This window comes from Neodiprion pinetum, chromosome 5, assembly GCF_021155775.2.
Source record: "Neodiprion pinetum isolate iyNeoPine1 chromosome 5, iyNeoPine1.2, whole genome shotgun sequence".
Lineage (NCBI taxonomy): Eukaryota > Metazoa > Arthropoda > Insecta > Hymenoptera > Diprionidae > Neodiprion > Neodiprion pinetum.
The window spans coordinates 6275386-6294220 of record NC_060236.1 but is presented as its reverse complement, the minus strand read 5'-3'; the positions used below and the strand labels follow the sequence as shown (position 1 = coordinate 6294220).

Below are 18835 nucleotides of genomic sequence, written 5' to 3'. Positions count from 1 at the left end.
TAATATCGAGTGTCTTAGTACAATTTTAGCAACGTCATAAAATTGGCTGATTTTTCTCTCCTGATATTAGTTATAAAATCTCGAAAATTGAAGAAAAGATTCAATGAAACTATTTTACACCGAATTGCAGTTCTCGTCGAACGGGATTAATGTGTTTGCGTTGTGGTTTGTTGAATCCGAGGTTTGAAAAAAAAAAAAAAAACTATAGGATTTTCGGTGGAATTTTACTTTGATCGAATTTTCCTTCCTGTTCAATAGCTTGATATTTTTCTATACAAAATTCGCAACTATAACAGTTACTGCATATCGCAATGTGGGATCATCATTTTTTATTTTTTCATTTATATATATATATTTTTTGATTCTGTATCATGATTTTTCTTCGTTTTTTCTCTCATTCTCTCTCTCTCTCTCTCTCTCCAATTACTACATCATTTGGCATTAAAAACTCTCAATTTTTATTCTTATCCATTATATGTATAACATATCATGTATATGTACATGGCTCGGAAGGTATGATGGTGTTCCATGAGGATTAAAATCGTTTGTTTCAAACGACTTGTAAGTGAATAAAATGTAATTTACAACGCCTGCACGCGATTCTATACAGCATTTTTTTTTTACCGGCAGCGTGTATTACGCAATGCACGTATGTACAATGTCCTGATGTGACGATATCGATGTACACACTTGTATAAATATATCGAATTGATTTTGGTCCCCCGCCAGATATTCCAAATTCACCACAACTACAACGTGTAATGGATGAAAAATGTCGGTGTGCATGTAGGTGGTAAGCAATAACGTTAACTCGAGCGTACGACGAATTTACACCTTGGTAATTTCCGATAAATCGATCCGACCCAACCGATACCGCAACCCAACCAAAAACTCTTCGTAAATCATACGCCTACCTACGTGTGAATTTTTTCAATCAGCGACGAAGCCTACACAAGCTTAGATTTGTTTGTAAATTGAAAGAATAATCAAGGAAACAAAAAAATCCCGCCTTGGCATTTTTTTTATTGTTTGAAAAATTCCCGTTTCATAGAACACCGTCATAAGTACCGTTTTACAAGGTAAATGTGTGCGCTGAATGACGTTATATACTTATTATACTATATTAATATTGTTATTAATAATTAAATTACACGATGTACGCAAAGAGTATGCCTGTACCTTGGGATGGTTGTTTCTTTTTCTTTTTCAATTTTATTAAGCTATGTATGATTCATCTATTACAATGTTATTATTATTTTTATTTTTAATACTAATAATTATCTCTCTCACATTTTCATTTATAAGTATGTATATTATATGTTTGTCAAAGGCTTCTGCATTTAGGTGTGTTATCATACGTGTTATAATTATACTTATATACTTGTTATAGCCAACGTGAAAATTTCTCTCGTATGGTAAATATATGGCATATCGGTATAATTATACTAATCGTATTTATCTTCTGCGCATATGTTTTCATACGTTCAATACGCTGTTACGTTTTAATATCGTATTGTGTGAAACAAAATCTTCGAAAAGAGATTTCTACGATTGATGATTACTCTGATATATTTAATATTACAATATATGTATACTGTGTTATAGTGTACATCTTTTGAAATTCATATGCTTAAACTTTAAATCAATTAAATACTCCATTCGACGGTTTCAATTTTTTTATCATTTTTTTCCTCTTCATTTTTATGTTTATCTTTTCGCCTCTTTGTACCGTAACGCATCGAGTAACTAATCTGACGATAAAAAAATATTTCTTATTTCCTGGCGGAACAACAGTGTGGCGGGTGATTTCTTTCATTGCGTTGCGTTACACTTTGAATTTTACTTATACTTCTATTCTCGTTCTGTTTTTTAATTTTCAACTCTTTCTCTAATAAGAAAGCTCAACAGATAACGAGACTAGCAAATTTATTTCTGTGTTTTTTTTTTTTTTAATTTATTTCTCTCTCTATTTCATTCCCCTTCAACGATTAAGGCAAACACATGATTGATTTTTTCAATCCTTCAAAGTTAAGTTATACCGTGTATAATATATATTTAGGTAAAGATCAATCAGCAATGTGGCCAGAATTTTTTTCTCATCGTGTAACGCAATGATAGTAATTTAACTATGTAAGCATGTACGAACAGATATTTCGGTTGAAATTTTTATCAGCTATTGTATCTGCATTATATAGGAATATACGTATAGTTAGAGTTTACGACTAACATTGAACTTATGTTTCATTTTCGAAGCATCATGGATAACTTGCTTCTTTCTCTATGTGTTTTTTTCATCCTGCAACGCGTCGTGTGCGGAAATTCATTGTCACCGATTTTCGCTTCCTCGTTATGTTTCTATATGCTTGTATTATTGCAATTTTTGAAAATTGATCCAACACATGTAACGCACGTACTCGAATACATGGCGTGCAATTTATACGTGGCGTTAAAATGTTTATAATCAACGGTTCCAAAATTTGATAAGTAATTTTATTCCTCAAATTCTCTTCATTTATTGCGTATTTTTTCTTATACGTTCATTTCTTTTTTCTCATCACGAGGTTATTTATTCAGGAAAAATTATTGTTCAAACTTACATCCGTTGATATTTGAATCTGAAGCTATTAGACTTTGTATTCTTTGATTATGTCTCCTTCGATATTTTTCGATCAAACTTCACAGTGTGAATAGGTGGTTTGAATAACGAAATTTCGACTCATTAAATAGAGACAAAAGGCAAGCAAAAATCAGAAACTTACCAAATTTTTCAAAGAATTCGCACTTCTAACGGATAATAATAAGCAACGATAACGATAATATCGGCGTAAGCGTGTAATTACAATAATACTAACAACAAAAACTATGGTAATAATAACAATAATAACTTTAATAGGCGTTTTATCACATTTCTCTTTAAAATAATCACGTATTCGTATGAACTAGATTAAAACGACACCAGCGTTTAATTTATTTCTTCTTTTTTTTTTTTTGTTTTTCTCAATTGTTTCCCTTTTCTTTTCTTATATACATACATAATACGTTAATTTTTGATAGGTTGATTATTTGACAATAATATTACGTGACAATGATAATACTTTCATCAAGTTTCAGTATCAATTTATTAAAACTGATTCAATTTTTTTTGGTATACCGATTTGAACGAATTCTTTATTCATCAGTCAAAGATGATTAAATTTTGAATTTCTCGTATTAATCATATTTTTCAATTCTTCAAATTGTTTCGAATTCAATTTGATTTATATTAGTTTTGTAATCGTTGTAGAACGACAAAGAACCTTAATCGTTTTATTTACAAACTTTTCCAAATTGTTGATTATACACTAGGCTGTTAATGATGTTACAATAATTTCGTAGCATGGTACTGATTTTTTTGTTTTTTTTTGTTCTTCCTTTTTACTCGAAAAATTTGTTTATTCTTTTTATTTACTTGTTTTTCCTTATTATTTTTTTTTTCTTTGGCAGCTCAGTTTGGCCAATCCGAAATTTCAACTTTTGAATATACTTTTGGTAAGGATTTTTCAACATCTTTTTTATCGTTCATATTTTTCTTACACATTTTTTTTTGGAAAGATGTCTGATGTCCTTTTTAGTTTTTTTTTTCTCAACTTTTTTTTTTTTTTCTATTTTCAAATTCTTATTAAGTAGACTAATTCTTTCTTTCGATAATAGCGACAGACAGACATGTAGAGCGATAACATATGTATTATGTGCGCATATGTCATTGCATTGTATAACACGTTACGTGCATAACTTGGACAGTCATGCGAATTCAATCCAACTAATGAAATATTTCTCTCGACTTTTATAAATGTGGAGGAAGTTTTTTTTTTCTTTTTTTCTTTTTTTTTTTTTTCATCTTCTGTTCGTAGTTAGAATTATGCGTTCTATACGTAATATAATTTCAACCTCACTTGGACATCGTATAATTATTAAGGGGCGCGCAAGGCAAGTTTGATTAATTGTATAAAAAACAAAGAAATTAGAAAATATTGAAGCTAAAAATATAAATATATAGGAGGTATAATATCGAGTTACGCATATAAGCGAAATAATACAGATTAATCATATATTCCGTTCGAATGGAAGGTAGAATGATTAACCTTTTTATTTTTTGTTTGTTTTCAGTGCTAATGGGGTAAGGGTAACACGAAATTGACCAGCAATTTCACACAACGACAATATTACATGTTATACAGGTACGTATATATATATAATGTAAATAAGATTTACAAAATATTTAAGCACGATGCAAAATTACTTGAGATATTTATATACTTTAACGAAAAATTCTTATCCTCCATATTTAATTTCCCTACGGAGAGAGGTGAGCCTGACTTATGTATTTTTATACATGACCTACGATAATCAAACCGACGACGTCTCTTTATACGCGGTTGCGTATGGAAATTTTTTGTCTTCCTCTTTTTTTATTTATATATTTTTTTTCATTTTTTTGTTTTTTTTTTGTCATACGTGTAACACCGTTGGCTTACTTATTTACTTTCTCATTCATTCTCACCCTACGCATGTAACAAAAGCTATATTATATGTATGAACGTATTTACGTTTGTTACGTGTGTGACTTTGTATATATCTGATGTGTTATTATACCTGTACCTACTTTTAATCACGTCATTCACGTTATCTTCTAATCGCCGACATTTAAAATTCATCCATTTGCTGTATTCTCACAACAGCTGCTCGCAATATACGCACCTATGTACAGGGTGGGTCAAGAACACGGGACCGATTTGAAACGTGAATAAAATCCAAACGCTTTGACCGATTTTCGCGAACTTTCTTTTCCTCGAAAGTAGAAGAACGAATCTTTTATTTCGCGTTTGGATATCACGTTTTGAAAAAATCGCTTGGGGACTGAAAAAAGAAAAAATAATATCAGAGAATGTTGAACTCAATATCCGTATGAAATTGAACATTATTTAATGTTATTATTTTTTTTCCGTCTCCCAGCGATTATTTCAAAAGCCGATTTTCAAGAGCGTGCATCTCAGCAGTGAATAAAAATTTTTCAGATTTTCAAACGCGACATGAATGATTCATTTTTCTAGTTTCAAGAAAAATAAAGTTTTCGAAAATCGGTCAACACGTTCGAATTTCATTCACGTTTCAAATCAGTCTCGTTGTTTTGGGTCTACCCTACATGTCTGTATATAGGTATATATATATACCTATGTGCATATACCTACCGAATTCATTTCTTTTAGAATGATATAGAAAAAACGTTTAATCGCTAAAATTCATGATATCTTATACATAATGTTATTCTATACATTCACAATTGTCTATTGTTATATATTAATAATATGCTGTAATTCAAACTCGGTACAGGGGATTATTCACGAATTAAAAAAAGACAGAAAACACTAGAAAGAAAAGGAATATACAAATCTTTACAATTTCATTCCATTTTTTTTTTTTTTCAATATCAACACAATCATCGATCAAAGAGTCAAATTTTTTTTTTCGTCATCAACATAATCACATCTTTAACGATTTTATGCACATAATATGTATATCAATTTCAATGCTCGCTGACAAAAATTGTTGTACCGAGCTCAAAAGAAAAACAGTTGCGAAGAAAATCGGAAGAGAGAGAAAAAAAAAATAAACAAATAAATAAAAGTGTGAATAAAAAAGGAAGTAGGTAAGAAAAAGTAGATAAAAATAAATAACAAAATTACAAAATTTAATGAGAAAGTTCGCGACAGCGTGATTTTTTGACGATGACATGCTTAGGCGGGCAATTTACATTGGGACTTACATCGACGATCGGCCGTATAATATGTGGAGGGTGGGTGGATGAACGTCCAGTATCTAGACGAGGCTGTGCTTACGCATGTTGTGCGAGTGCGTGTAATTCGTCGCGTTAACGATATGGTGGTTAATTTTCGGTGGTGATTTCGGCTGTTGCGGGGATGAGGGTGTTTCGCTTCCAGGTGAACCGTCCGACGGCGTTACCGAGGCCTAGGTGTTGTGACCCTGCTTACGAATTTTGCTCTCCAAAGCAGCGGTCGGTCGGCCAACCAGATCTTCCAGCTCGTCGGGCATCAGGACCGTGAAATCTCTGTTGAAAAATTATTTATCCCACGTGTTTATAGCGCAGTTACGCCAAGTTCCTCGCGTCGAGCTCGATGGAAATCGATAAGCGAGTTCAAAACCTCGATAAATCATTTTCGTTATACTTTGATGATAAAATTAGCAGCAATCGTCATAACGTGCGAGTTTTTGCTCGACAGAATTTTAATACGAAGAAAAAAAAAAAAATCAAACGTCGTTGAAATCGACTCACGAAGAGAAAGAATTGCCTTGATTGAAAAAAATTTCTTCAACACAAATCGACAATTTTTATTAATCTTAACGCGAGGCAGGCTTCTGAATAAAATTAGATATCGTAGAGTGAAATCGAACCGATTTGCACTGAGAAAAATTTCATTTGTTACAGTAACTAGAAAAATTTGGTAAAATAGGTATAGTTAAAAAAAACTGTTTGAATATTGTTGGAATTAGGAAAAACGAGGTACGCCTAAACATTTTGCGCTATCGTCGTTCTTTTTTTGGTTATTGCGACGCAAAATCAGTTTTTGAGGTTTGCTCTACTTTTTTAGTTAGCAAAGCTTTAACGTCAATTCGTAATTTTTCGTAACTATAATATAGTAACAGTGATCGTAACGAGAAAGAATAGCAACGGATACCAGGCTTTCCGGTAACAGCTATAAAACTAATTTTCATTTTCTACCTAGAAGTATATTTTTCGATCGTGGTAAAAGAATGAAAATAGTCAAGGACTGAGCGGTAAGCGGAAATAAAAATTTCTCTCAGTGTAGTAGGTTTTCAAAAATTTTGAAGTAATGTGAAATCAAGGCATCGATATCTAAGGTTTCAATTTTCAAATTCATTTCTCTCACCTATGCTGTGCCAAGAGCATGTCTATACTGGTAACGCTGCGTTGATGCGCACCGTCTTTGTGGGCGGCCTTCTGCCGCCTTATGCACAACGCTCTGAGGGGTGCCAAAAGCACTCCAACGACCAAAAGGCCGCAGCCCGCTGCTATAAGGGCCGCCGAATTCTGCGCTGCTTCTGCTCCAGGCGCAAGCTGGACGAGACCGACGACCAGGACGACGGCTCCGAGCAAAAGAGAACCGACGACAACGTGGAGAGAATTCACCTGAAATTCACACTTCGTTCAATGTCGGGGCGGCGATGAGAAAAGAATGTTTCCAAAGCCCCGTGTGGCTTTTTTTATTCGATTAGAAGACAAAAGCTTTATCAGCTTGAATATCGACCGGTTCGTCGATTGATTTTACTGAGAATTCTTAAACCAAAATGAACGTTGTAATTATTTTTTCTCAGCTTATAGTTCGTTCAACTATGATCACTCGAATCCCAAACTCGTGAATTATGTCACAACCTGTAATGTATTGATTTCAAATATTACCAGAATTTGCTAGATTCAAGTTTGAAACTTGAGATTCGAATGGAGCACAAATCTTAAATCTATTTTTGATCAGTCTTGTGCGTTATCTTCTTTTTCCATTATGGGAGCGTAAGAAAATACAAAATACCGACGTCCTTCGCTTCGTTTCATCCCTTATAAATCGTGGATACAAAATTAAAAGCACACGCGACGTCACGACGAAATTCGCTGCGTAGTTACTTTGATACGCGTATAAATTTTACATACATATATCTCAGCCGTTTCGTCTGATCGATACTTTGAGATGGTTTTAATAGCGTGCATGACGCATCAGTTTCGTGAGAATAGGTGTATCCATGCCCACGCACCAAGTGAGAAGGGAGTGGAATATGTGTTTTCGGATTGTTCCCAAGTGTGTTGAAATTCTCGATACAGCTGTGAAGAAACTCACTTACATTAATTTTCCGAGCGTGTAGACCGGCGGTCATTTTTCAACCCTGTCATACTTCGAATCTTCATGCACTTTTATGATTCACAATTCAGAAGTTGACAGCTGTTTCATCGATTTTTGTTTTACTGGGTTCGAATGTGAACTGAGCGATCGGTTATCATTTATTTCGAATGTTTAAGAATATCAATGTCAAGTAGTTCGGTTTTGCCAACAATCTATACTCTGCGTCAATTTTACGTTCAGTATTTGTCCAGATATTTGAATGTTTGTACGTTATATCAAGATTTTTTTAAGAACAAAGAATAAAAAATCGAATATACCGGATTAATGAAAAAAAGCTCTAATATCGAGTATAATCGATAACTGACAACGTCAAATTGATTGCTGAATAGAAAAAAAATAGCGGAAAATCTTTTTTAGTGACTCTGTAAAAAATAATCTCAATAAAATAAACCATCACGGAGTGAATTGAACAAATCTACTAGTTTATCAACAATTTCAGCGATGTGGAACGAAGCGTTGATGATCCAAGCTTTTTTTTATGATACTAGCATGTCTCCAACCTTTTTACCAGATCAATTCGTAGCTCGCGAATATGATAATTTCATAAATAAAATTAATAAATAATCTCGATTCTTGGCCAACCAAACTACTTAGACAGTCGATAGTTTAACTAGACCGGAAAAATACGGCTAATAATTGAATCGAATGAACAACGCTCAACAGTTTGACTCGCACATGCAGATGCGAAGCCCCGTTCGTTTCTAAAGTACGAACACAGAGTTTTGTGATTTACTAAGTTGTACTTTGTAAGTCGTCGCTCTTTCGGGGCTTCCATACAGTTCGGGAACACCTGCTTTACTAGCTGTGCGATGTAATGTTTCGTCGACAAATTGATTCCCGCGGATCGAGGAATTCTACGCTTTTTCCTGACTCGTTAAATACCGTCCGCTAGAATTTTCTTATACGCTTACAAATTAAGACAGCCCACCCATACGTACGGTCACTTGAATTAATTATCATCCGTGACTGTAAAGCTTTGTTTTTTTACGTAGTACGTAATCGGCCAGGTATAATAATTTCAGGCACTCGGTGCAGATCGGTGGATGATAAATAACCTTGAGAAGTGGAGGTTATAAATAGCCAGCTATTATTTCTGAATTTAGAAAACAACGTTCATGGATTATAGGAGAACTTCTGATAGTCCTTCACGATAGAGTATTTTCGTACAAACGGATGAATTATGCACGGGAAAAAGAGAGCGGTAAGATAGTAAGAAGCTGAAATTTTACTCGCTGCAATTGCTTAGCTGTCAGGTGGTTTTCAGTTCTGTAATTGTAGCCATACTTTTTCTTCTTATACGGAATGGAAAAGCTAGAAACATCGCCAATGATGGCAGAATTTCTTTTTTTGAAAATACCTTACTTATTGAAAGAAAAAAAAAAAAAAAAATCGAATGAAAAGGATTCGAGGCCTTTAGGACAAAATCGAATGTTGTAATTTACAAGTTTTTTTTTCTCTCCTTTCTCAGCAGTTAGCAATTTTTCGAATCATCTATTGACGGGCTGATAAAATTCAAAGTCAAATGTTCGATTCACGCTTATATCCACATAACTGTATGAAAGGAAAGAAAATTGCAAACTATTTTTTGCCTACGATCAAGATTCGTTGGAATTCCTCTGATCGTCAGCTCACGCGAATGAAAGAGCAAATACATGGAATGGATTAGAATATTAGATAAACCTTGCACGCTCACCTTTCCGCAGAAATAATATTCCGGCGGTTCCTTGTCGAGGAGGGCCAAAACCGCTTCGCTTTCCGTCAGGGGACTTCCGGGTTGGCTACTTCCTATGCGTGGGCATTTTTCTTGGTAGTACGTTTTGTGGAAAACCTTTACCGAGGGCACTGGCAATGCCGTTATCATTCTGAAAGCACAAAAAGACAATCGGTGTCAGTCCGCAGGAAAACGATACAAGGTTAATTGTCAATGGATGAATTCTAGACATCAGCCAATTTCCTCTTCCTCGAAATAAATCTCTAACCATTTATCATAGCAAGATATATTCAGGTCCGTTTTTGGAACACTAGAATTTTCATGAAATTCGATACAACTACGTGAATAATTAAATCGAGTTTTGAACAAACGATTTTAAATACGACATATTTTTTATTGATGTAGAAACTGATTTTGTACTACCTGCTTCGAACGAATTTTCGTTCATAACGGATGAAAGACGATCTTTTCCATCGTGTTAATTTTGACACTGAGCTTTTCTTTTTAAATGTTTGTTCAGTGAAATTTTGTATCCGTAAGTATTCGTCGAGAGTATATTTAAACTTGGATATTTCGTGGCTTGCAATGCCGCGCAGCTTGCGAAACGAGTTTCCAACTTGTCCTTCGCATCGAGGATATACACAGCGACGTATACAAGGAAATACGCAGTACCGTCTCGCAGACATTGTGTGCAACCCTATAACCGAGCTTGAGAAAAGCCTCGAAGTAAGAGGGTCGCGATAGCCGAGGCTCGACAAGAGTTGAGGCTGAAAGCTCAGGGCGTTCGATACAGAAACTAGAACGTTGAGTTCTATATACGCCGCACACTCCACAATATACAAGCTTCGATAGTTTTGTTCTCTGCATTGGTTTTGCGTGCTAGGTATACATGTATGCGGTGCATAGCCGAATAGATATATAATAAAACCGGAAGTGCCGAGAGACGGGGTTCAATAGTAGAAAAATATAGATATTAAGGAGGAGGCAGTAAAGGAGAGAAAACGCAAGACGTACAACCTACTTCGAAATTGGAAGAGCTTTCGTATCTCTGTATGGGGCTGGGTTGAAATTTCTAATTTGAAAAGTTCCGAAAGCGCCGAGTTTTGAATTTTTTGGCGGCGAAATTTTGAGTAAAGAAATCAATCTTTGACGAAACATCAAAGTTTCGAATGGTTTGAAAACCGACGAGTCAAAGTTCCGAGAGTGCGAGAATGAGAAAATTAACAAATGTCAAACATCGAAATTCCGAATGATCGAAGATTTTTAGGTCTGTGAATTTCTGGCTTGGTGAAATTTCACCACTTTCATCTTTCTTTGAAACTTTATCTTTCGGAACTTTGTTCTATCCTACTCGAAATTTCGGAATCTTGCATTTTAGAATTTTGAGCCTTCGGGTTTTCGACTATTTGATACACATTTACACATAGGTATATATAATCTCGTTTTTTCTTTTTTCTTTTTTCATTCCACTCTTTTCATGCCGTAATATTTCCTCCCAACACTGCACTGCATCCTACCGTTTTTTTTTTTCTTTACCCCGAGGGTGAAATGCGCGAAACGCAGCGCCACCGGCTGTGTTTTTTCTTTTTTTCCTTCGTTTTAGCACTCGTTAAACCTACTTTTGTTCTCTCTCACTTTTTGCTATATCCTTTTCTCTCTCTCTCTCTCTCTCTCTCTCTCTCTGATTAAGCTCGGTGACTGATTAACTTCTCACCGTTGAATCGCCGCTCGCAGAGGATAATCACCTACCCAGCAGCCGCTGAGCCTTGTGAAAATTAGGCTTTTGTCCCCGCACCGACGTATTTCGGGGCTACCTTACACGGAGAATATTTATTTTCCTTTTATTTTCCCTCGGACTGACGTGGGCGCGTTTAAGCTCGATGACGCAATGCCCTTCGTAAGCCACGTACGCAGAACCCAAACTCATCCCTTGGGTTACTCCCACGACTTTCGCATTGCGTATGCTTTTGTACGAGGAACGCCGTGTGTGTTTAACTCTTATTAGTCGGTATATCGAATCCGTCTATCCACGTGTTCTCGGCCACTGCAACTACGTTCAAATGTTTGTTGCTTTTAGCGGTGATTTACAGATTTTTTTACCACATTCGTTTGATTCGATTGTTACAGGGATGATCGGCCGAATTTTAAATACAAATGCTCGGTTGTAAAAAATTTTACGGTGATTGTAAGTTTTTGGTAAAATTTTATTACAGGAAATGGAAATTCGAACATGTATCGTTTCGTCAGTTTTCATTGATAGCGGTTGATTTTTACCCTGCCCTGCAAGTGAATTCTCTATGAATTGTCTTACAGATGGATATTTGCATTATACCTACATATACAGGTCTTGAGAAGTTTGAATATGAAATTTCAACCGATCAAGTTTTCACTGATTTCGAGTTCTGAATACGAAGTTCACTGTGTTGTGATTTTGAAAAGCATAACAAATATCGTTTCAACTTTAAGCCCTTGTCGGCGGAGTTTTCGATCAAGCTTGAAGGTCAAAAAGTCGAATGGCCAGTCAATAAAAGGGTCATAATTTCGAATTCTTTAAATCTCAAATCCGACACTTGAAAACGTTTAAAGACAGAAAGTCTATAAAGTTTATAAAAGCAAGAAACGTAGAATTAAGACGACAATATAAAATCGCCAGCGTAAGCTTATAAGTATGGAAAAATTGTTGAAAATATATTGATTCTGTAATAATTTTACTGAAATAAATCACATGAAATGCCAAAATAAATTTTAAAGTATGGAAAAATATAGAACTGTGGCGATTGTATATTTTGGCGTTATATGTTTTCACGTTTCTACTTCGCAACTTTCTACATTTTAAAATTCTACAATCTGAAATTATAATTTTTTGCCTCCATTCGTTTAATATCTATAGAAATCTCAGGTACATAATAAATTAGTTCGTTACTCCTGACCTGTAATAACCGGACGGTTATAAAATACATCCGAGAAAACTGTGCGAGTTTTTCGTATCGCGAAACAGATGATCGGCTATACCTACAACTTGAATTTAAAGACCATTAAAATGTTATTGATCAAACAATTTTCCGACCCGTCGACAGTGCAACAATAAATCGATGTCGTCAAGGCCTTGTTCAACTGAAAAATATACTTCACCGAACAAAAAAATTTATGACGTCGAAATAACCAGATAGTGTAATATTGTCAATTAAAATCGTTCCAAATATTCGTACACGTACACTGTGAAAAGTACACTTTGTACCTAGGAGTATATTTTGTCGATTGTGGTAAAAGAATGAAAATAGTTAAGGACTGAGCGGTGACCGGAAATAACAAATTTCTCTCATTGTATAGCACGTTATCTTGAAATTCGAACAATATTAAATATCTATTGCGTTAAAATTTTCTGTCAAGTCAAAAGAAAAAGAAATGAAAAGAAAAAATGATATTTTCCTCAGCGTCGGGCGATTCGAAACGTGGTTTTTCACCTCGGCGGAGGATGCCTATCGCGATATTCATCCTCGACATGGATAGCCGGGCGAAGCGAGCTGCGGGGGTTGTTGTGCTCCGGTGTATAATATGTGTGGGGTTGGACAGACAGGGGTTGAAAACGTGTTGAGCTGGGGCGCGGAGGAGCGCAGAGAGGGTGTTGGCCTAGATACGCCGACGGGGCCGACGACCACTGCAACCCGGTTGGCTATCGAACGCTGTCGAGGAACTATACGTATACCCACTTCGAAACGTCCGTTGCATAACGCGGTTTTTGCCCTACCTGCAGGGACCCCCGTAGTCGGGAATGTTTATTCCTTCCTCGGCTCACCGCTCCAATTGTCCACAATTAATTCTCCGACCCGCGACCCACTCTCGCAATTCGAAGGCGGAAAGTTTCGATCGGCGTAAAATCACCAACCCCCAACTTGACAACGGAGCGATGAATTTTCGGGGCACGATTTTTTCCCAGTTTACCCTCGGGTCATTTTAACGTTGGAATGAAAAAAAAAAAAAACGAATCAATACATTCCAAGTATCAATAGAAGCTGCAAGCAATTATCTTACCGTAAATGAATATTCGGTAAAATATTTTGATTTTATCACGATAACATTGTATACAGAATTTACTTAAAAAATATACAAATTTTTAATTTTTAATACACGGAGCAAAAGAAAATTGTGTTTATTGATGGTTAAAATTATATCTTTGTGATTTTGATGAAATTCAACTTCATCGATGATTGCATCAACTGCGCTTTTGTTTGAACGACTTTCTTCTTTTCTTTTTTTTTTTTTTTGCCTCGTATCTGACGTGATTGCATCCACAGTCGAATCCGTGATTGTTCGGACAAGGCTTTGATGAAAATTGAACCGTTGTATCGTATATACGAATAAACACCGAAGCAGTGTATGGATAATCTTTGATTTCGCGGAATCGAAGAGATGCGTTTGTCAACGATGCAAAATGAGTTGCCGATGACGAACTCGTCGTCTTTTTACAACAAGCGGAATCGCCAAATGACCCGTTATGAAAAAATATGCAACGCATCGTAACAATTTATCGCCGGATATTCAATCCTACGTCGTTGAAGGAGGGCATATACTTGGACATGCTTGGCCGAGTTCCAAGTAAATTGACAAAGAGAATATGGATATGTATGTATGATAATGTACACCGAGCGACGGGGATGAGAGTGAGAAAAATATGCCAGGCGCGCAGGATGCGAGAAGGTCGAAAGCTTAGAAACTAGGCGAAGGGGTGAGTGAGATATGGCTGATGGAGAAAATGGGCGGGGATGGTGCGGAAGAGAACTGCGGATCGAATCGAAGAACAGAACTGCGCTCGTTGCACATTAAGCCATGACACCGCAATCCAGGCCAGTGTTCCACTTTATGCTTTTCCGAGCAATAAACCTCCCCTGTAGTCGTCTCCGTCTCCGATATGCGCCCGACACAAGCATACTTTCTAAGTATACGTTAGAATTTCCGTGTCAATGGACGGATCGTAGAATGGTGCAGGGTGTAGAATCTGTTCCTTGCCGATATCACGGTGACGCTAAATTTAAAATGTTGTTAAAGCTCGGCCGGATCAGTTGACTTCGACTATGTCGCAAGATCAAGCTCACTGATCACGATGAAGTTGGTGGACATAAAACTTTATTGAATTTTTCTTAATTTTTGGCGAAAATTCGTTTATTTTTTCTTTCCGGAGAGGCGGAGATTCGAATTTTAAGTGAAATCGGATCGTCAATGAACGAGCTTGAACCTTAAAAAAGAATTTTTTAACCGCGCAATGAATGTGTCGAGCTTTTTCGGGAGACGATTAAAATTATAGCAGTCTGGATAATTTTTCCCGTTTGGCAAAGCTCGCTGGTGTGCGGATATTGAAAATAAGAAATTATTTGACAGACGAATAATCCTGTTTAGTTGATTCGATTTATGGTACTTTGTGTTTCAGTTTAATCCAACAACTTTAGTCACGATCAGATTAATGAATGTCGGTTTAGATTTCGTAATTCGATCAATTCTATCAAGTGTTATGTTCGATTGGCAAGATTTTTCGCAAAGTGCTTTCCTTTTTTTTTTTTTAATCAATCACATTTTTTATGCGTACGTAAAAACGCTGAGGTACTTTGGTGTTAATTAACTAATAATTTACCGAAGCGATGTTTTAAGTGATAGTACGTGACGGTTTTTCCAAGTCAATCAGAATCGAGACGATTGAAGATCGAGTAAAAACAGTTTTCTTTTTTTACTTGTAAAATGTATGTAAAAAAAAAAAAAAATATGAATAACTATAAGAAATAAATAGCTGTTTAAAAACAAATAGGGTTCCGGGACTTGTGTTAATTTGTCAATCAAACTAATCCTCTTACGAGTAGCCGCAGATTGTGTGAATTAACTTTCGACTCGCAATTAAAGTATACATATAGAGAACACGACAGCCAACTGTGAAACAAATCGCTGTCTTACACTGAAATTCAACAGGCGGATTCCAGGCCTCAAATAGAACCACCCCTTGGGTGTATTGTATATACCCAAATATTGGCAGAGGGCTGGAAATACGGGGTGAACTGGTTCCGAATGGCCCATTGTAAGATACTGTCAATATAATAAAGCTCCGATTTCTCGTCGGCACAACTCGCGGTGTCTTTAAAAGCGGAAGCGATCGCCCTCCGAAGAGAAAAGACACGAGTTGAAAGGTGGCTCGTTTCTTTGAATTTCCCCGAATAACCTAATCATGAGTAAAGATCGCTCTGACCAAAAATATCCACCTCAATTCACTTTTCGCGTGTCTGTTTAATAACGCGTAAAATTAAACCAAAGTCCATATTATCATGCAAGGCAAGGTGAAACTTATTTTTTCGCTGAAACGCAATCCTTGAAATTTTATACTCCGATCGTAAGACTTTCGTTTCAACGATAAGAACTCGCCTCCGTAGAACAAGGTCAAGGCTGATGGAATTGAAAAATCCCGGTAGTCTTCTGCTTCCGATTATCAGCGCCAAGGATTTTCGGTTTGGTAATCTCGATAAATGCTCGTCCGATTCAAGTCGTCTGAGAAGCGACGTTGAGTTACTGAAAGTTTACAACCGTCAAGATCGTCGTGTGGAATCGATTTTACACAAGGAGAAAGCACGCACGTAAGCAAGCAGCGTGGGTGGTTCGGAAAAATATACCTACTGCATCCACGTACCTACGTGCACGTAGTCACGAAGGGTAAATATGCACACGATATGCAGTCGAAGAAGGGACGTATCCAAGGGTGGTTAACCCTAGGTGGAAAATTTCGCGGGATTTAGTGACTGGAGATACCAGGAACCCCGTCGAGGCTTGTGCATTAAATCAATGCTTCTTTTTCCTTCTTATTCTTCTTTCATTCGCTGCGCTGTTGAGTTGCACGCAACGCGATTTCGCCCATGCAAGATTTAAAACGACGATTCAAGCCGTCAGCGTTTCTCATTTCTCATCAAACCAACATGGCCGCCGATAGCTCGCTTGGCGTTTTATTTCGGCTTTACGATCATCTCCAGTGGTGATAAATCGCTGAAACTTATTCCAAGTGAAACAAATCGATGGCAAGAGTTGCTTAGCTATGATTTTTACGTTTGGCTAGGTCTTCGAAGATAAGAATTGAGCATGCAAAGTTTGGCTGTACGATGTGCGCGGCAGATCCATGATTTTGAGTACGCTTGGTGAAAAACAATACGTATCTTTGCAACGTCGTTAGACGATGTTTTAAGGAAGAAAATCAAACATTCGGGGAAAAAGATCCAATCGAGATAAAAATGGCAATTACAAAAAAAAAAAAAAAGACGAAGTCACCGTAACATTTGTTGATAATAGCCGTTTCACTCTCGTCGTAAACGGCGTGGAAAAGGCAACGGTTAGCTGATACGCAGCCGATACACGACAGTACCCTGATGGAATCGAAGAGGCTGGTAAATTATACAGGCACATACGTGTTTTGCTCAACGCGACGGCATTAGCCAAGGCATTACGTGTACATACGGTTTCGTATAAGGTGGTGGACACACACACACACGGTGTGCCTATACAGTGACGACGAAATAGCGAGTATCACCTGTGCGTCGCGACGCCCGATCCGGTGACCTTTAACCGTAGAGTTCCACTGCCGAGGGATCTTTACCGCCCGCCTACGCTGTCCTAAACGCTGTAACTCGTTTAATTCGCGATGCTCGATGAAAGGCGTGATTTTTAAGGCCTGGACAAACGCGGTACACTGACCCAATTAAAAAAGGTTAGCGAATCGCTAATGGAGAGATGCCTTATTCGTACCGTAGCGAGCTTTTGCCTCGTTCAAACGACTGTTGTTTTTAATTGAAGCTTTTCACTCAGCTTTTATGCTTCTTTCTTTCATACGCGTCGCGATTATAATGCCAATTGCAGTTACCGCCGAGGTGGAGAACACCGACGGTTTTTTTTTCTTTTTTCTTTTTAATCCTCATTCGGTAATCTTTGCCTACTTCGTCCGCTGTTTTTTATAGCCTCCTTTTAAGAAAGAATATTAATATCATTCACATTCGTTATTCATCTGCTATTTACCCTCTCTTTATATTTCTTATTCAATTCGAACGAGCAGCTTCGATATGTTCAATCAATTGAGCTACATCAGGATCGTTTTTTCGTTACAAGACATTCATCAGATGTTCTCCTTAAAAATCTCAATATTCATACTTATTAGACATAGGTTCTTGACTTTTACCCCTGCAGTTTTTTTTTTTTCATCGCGTCATATCAAATCGGTGGAGAATAATAACGACGTGAAAAAGTTACAAACAGGCAAACGGTTACGATTGAACCCAGAAAGGAAAACTTATCAATTCTCTGTCGCCCTTCATCGGTTCCTGTTATTCGTCACCGGTCTCTGATCCTTACCGAATTATACTGCTCAATTGATCACACGCTAGTCTGCGATTTGTCGTTCTGTAAAACGTTTCGACGCGTCTCTTATCGTTGGGTAAAACCTTCCATCCTTACGTCAGTGCTTTGCGTCAATTAATTGTCAGACAGACGGAAATGAGCAGGTGCGATTGGCTGAACTGGGTCTCTCCTACGGGCAAATAAGGCACAAGTTGCGTGTATACTCACTTCCCGGTCCTTGGTCTTCTACTATTCCGTTAGTAACTTAGTCCAGACACAGTGACGACAAACTCGAAAACCGCGATACTCTCGTCCAACGGTCAAATCTGTCTCATCGACGTCGGTCCAGACGAGGATAAAGAAGCCGCGAACCGATTCGGCGGTATTTATTTTACCACGGCTCGAAAGCCGATCTGCGGCAGGGCTGCTGACACGTTATTTATTTTTTGAACTTATTTAACTTGTTTATCAGTTTGTTTTTCTTATTTCGCGACACGGCGTCGTCCTCGGATTCGGCTCTACGACGCTTTTGGTCAGGATGCTTGTCCCGCGAGAACTGAGGCCATCGCTGACGGTCTACGGGGTTTCCATTCCGGTCGATACACCTTCATCCCCTTCCATCGTTCCACCACCACCCCCCGACACGCAGGGGAACATCCCCGGTGGCGGCAGACATGGCGACGGGGTGAAGCTCTCCGAGAGACGAAGGGCTCGCAATTTTTTCCGAATTGACGATCGCCGGAATTATCGGGAATAAATTGATGATCACGGTTTTTTCACACATGTAGGTATACGTAATTAC

General features: G+C 37.2%; 1 protein-coding gene and 1 long non-coding RNA gene across 2 annotated transcripts in view; one reads left to right on the top strand and one right to left on the bottom strand.

The window, feature by feature from the left end:
- The window catches only part of LOC124220114 (uncharacterized), a 90871-nt gene extending 86578 nt beyond the window's left edge, over positions 1-4293 (top strand). Inside the window, exon 2 of the long non-coding RNA XR_006883520.2 lies at positions 4147-4293. This is a non-coding gene — a long non-coding RNA (uncharacterized lncRNA). The remainder of the gene's footprint in view (positions 1-4146) is intronic.
- Positions 1190-18589, bottom strand: LOC124220112 (uncharacterized). Its single transcript, XM_046628575.2, has 4 exons — positions 18262-18589; positions 9664-9832; positions 6948-7207; positions 1190-6106 (listed from the first exon to the last, which is right to left on the bottom strand). Exons 2-4 carry the CDS (start codon positions 9829-9831, stop codon positions 6007-6009), a joined length of 528 nt encoding a protein of 175 aa, XP_046484531.1. The 5' UTR covers position 9832; positions 18262-18589; the 3' UTR covers positions 1190-6006.
- Positions 18590-18835: the final 246 nt, after the last annotated feature.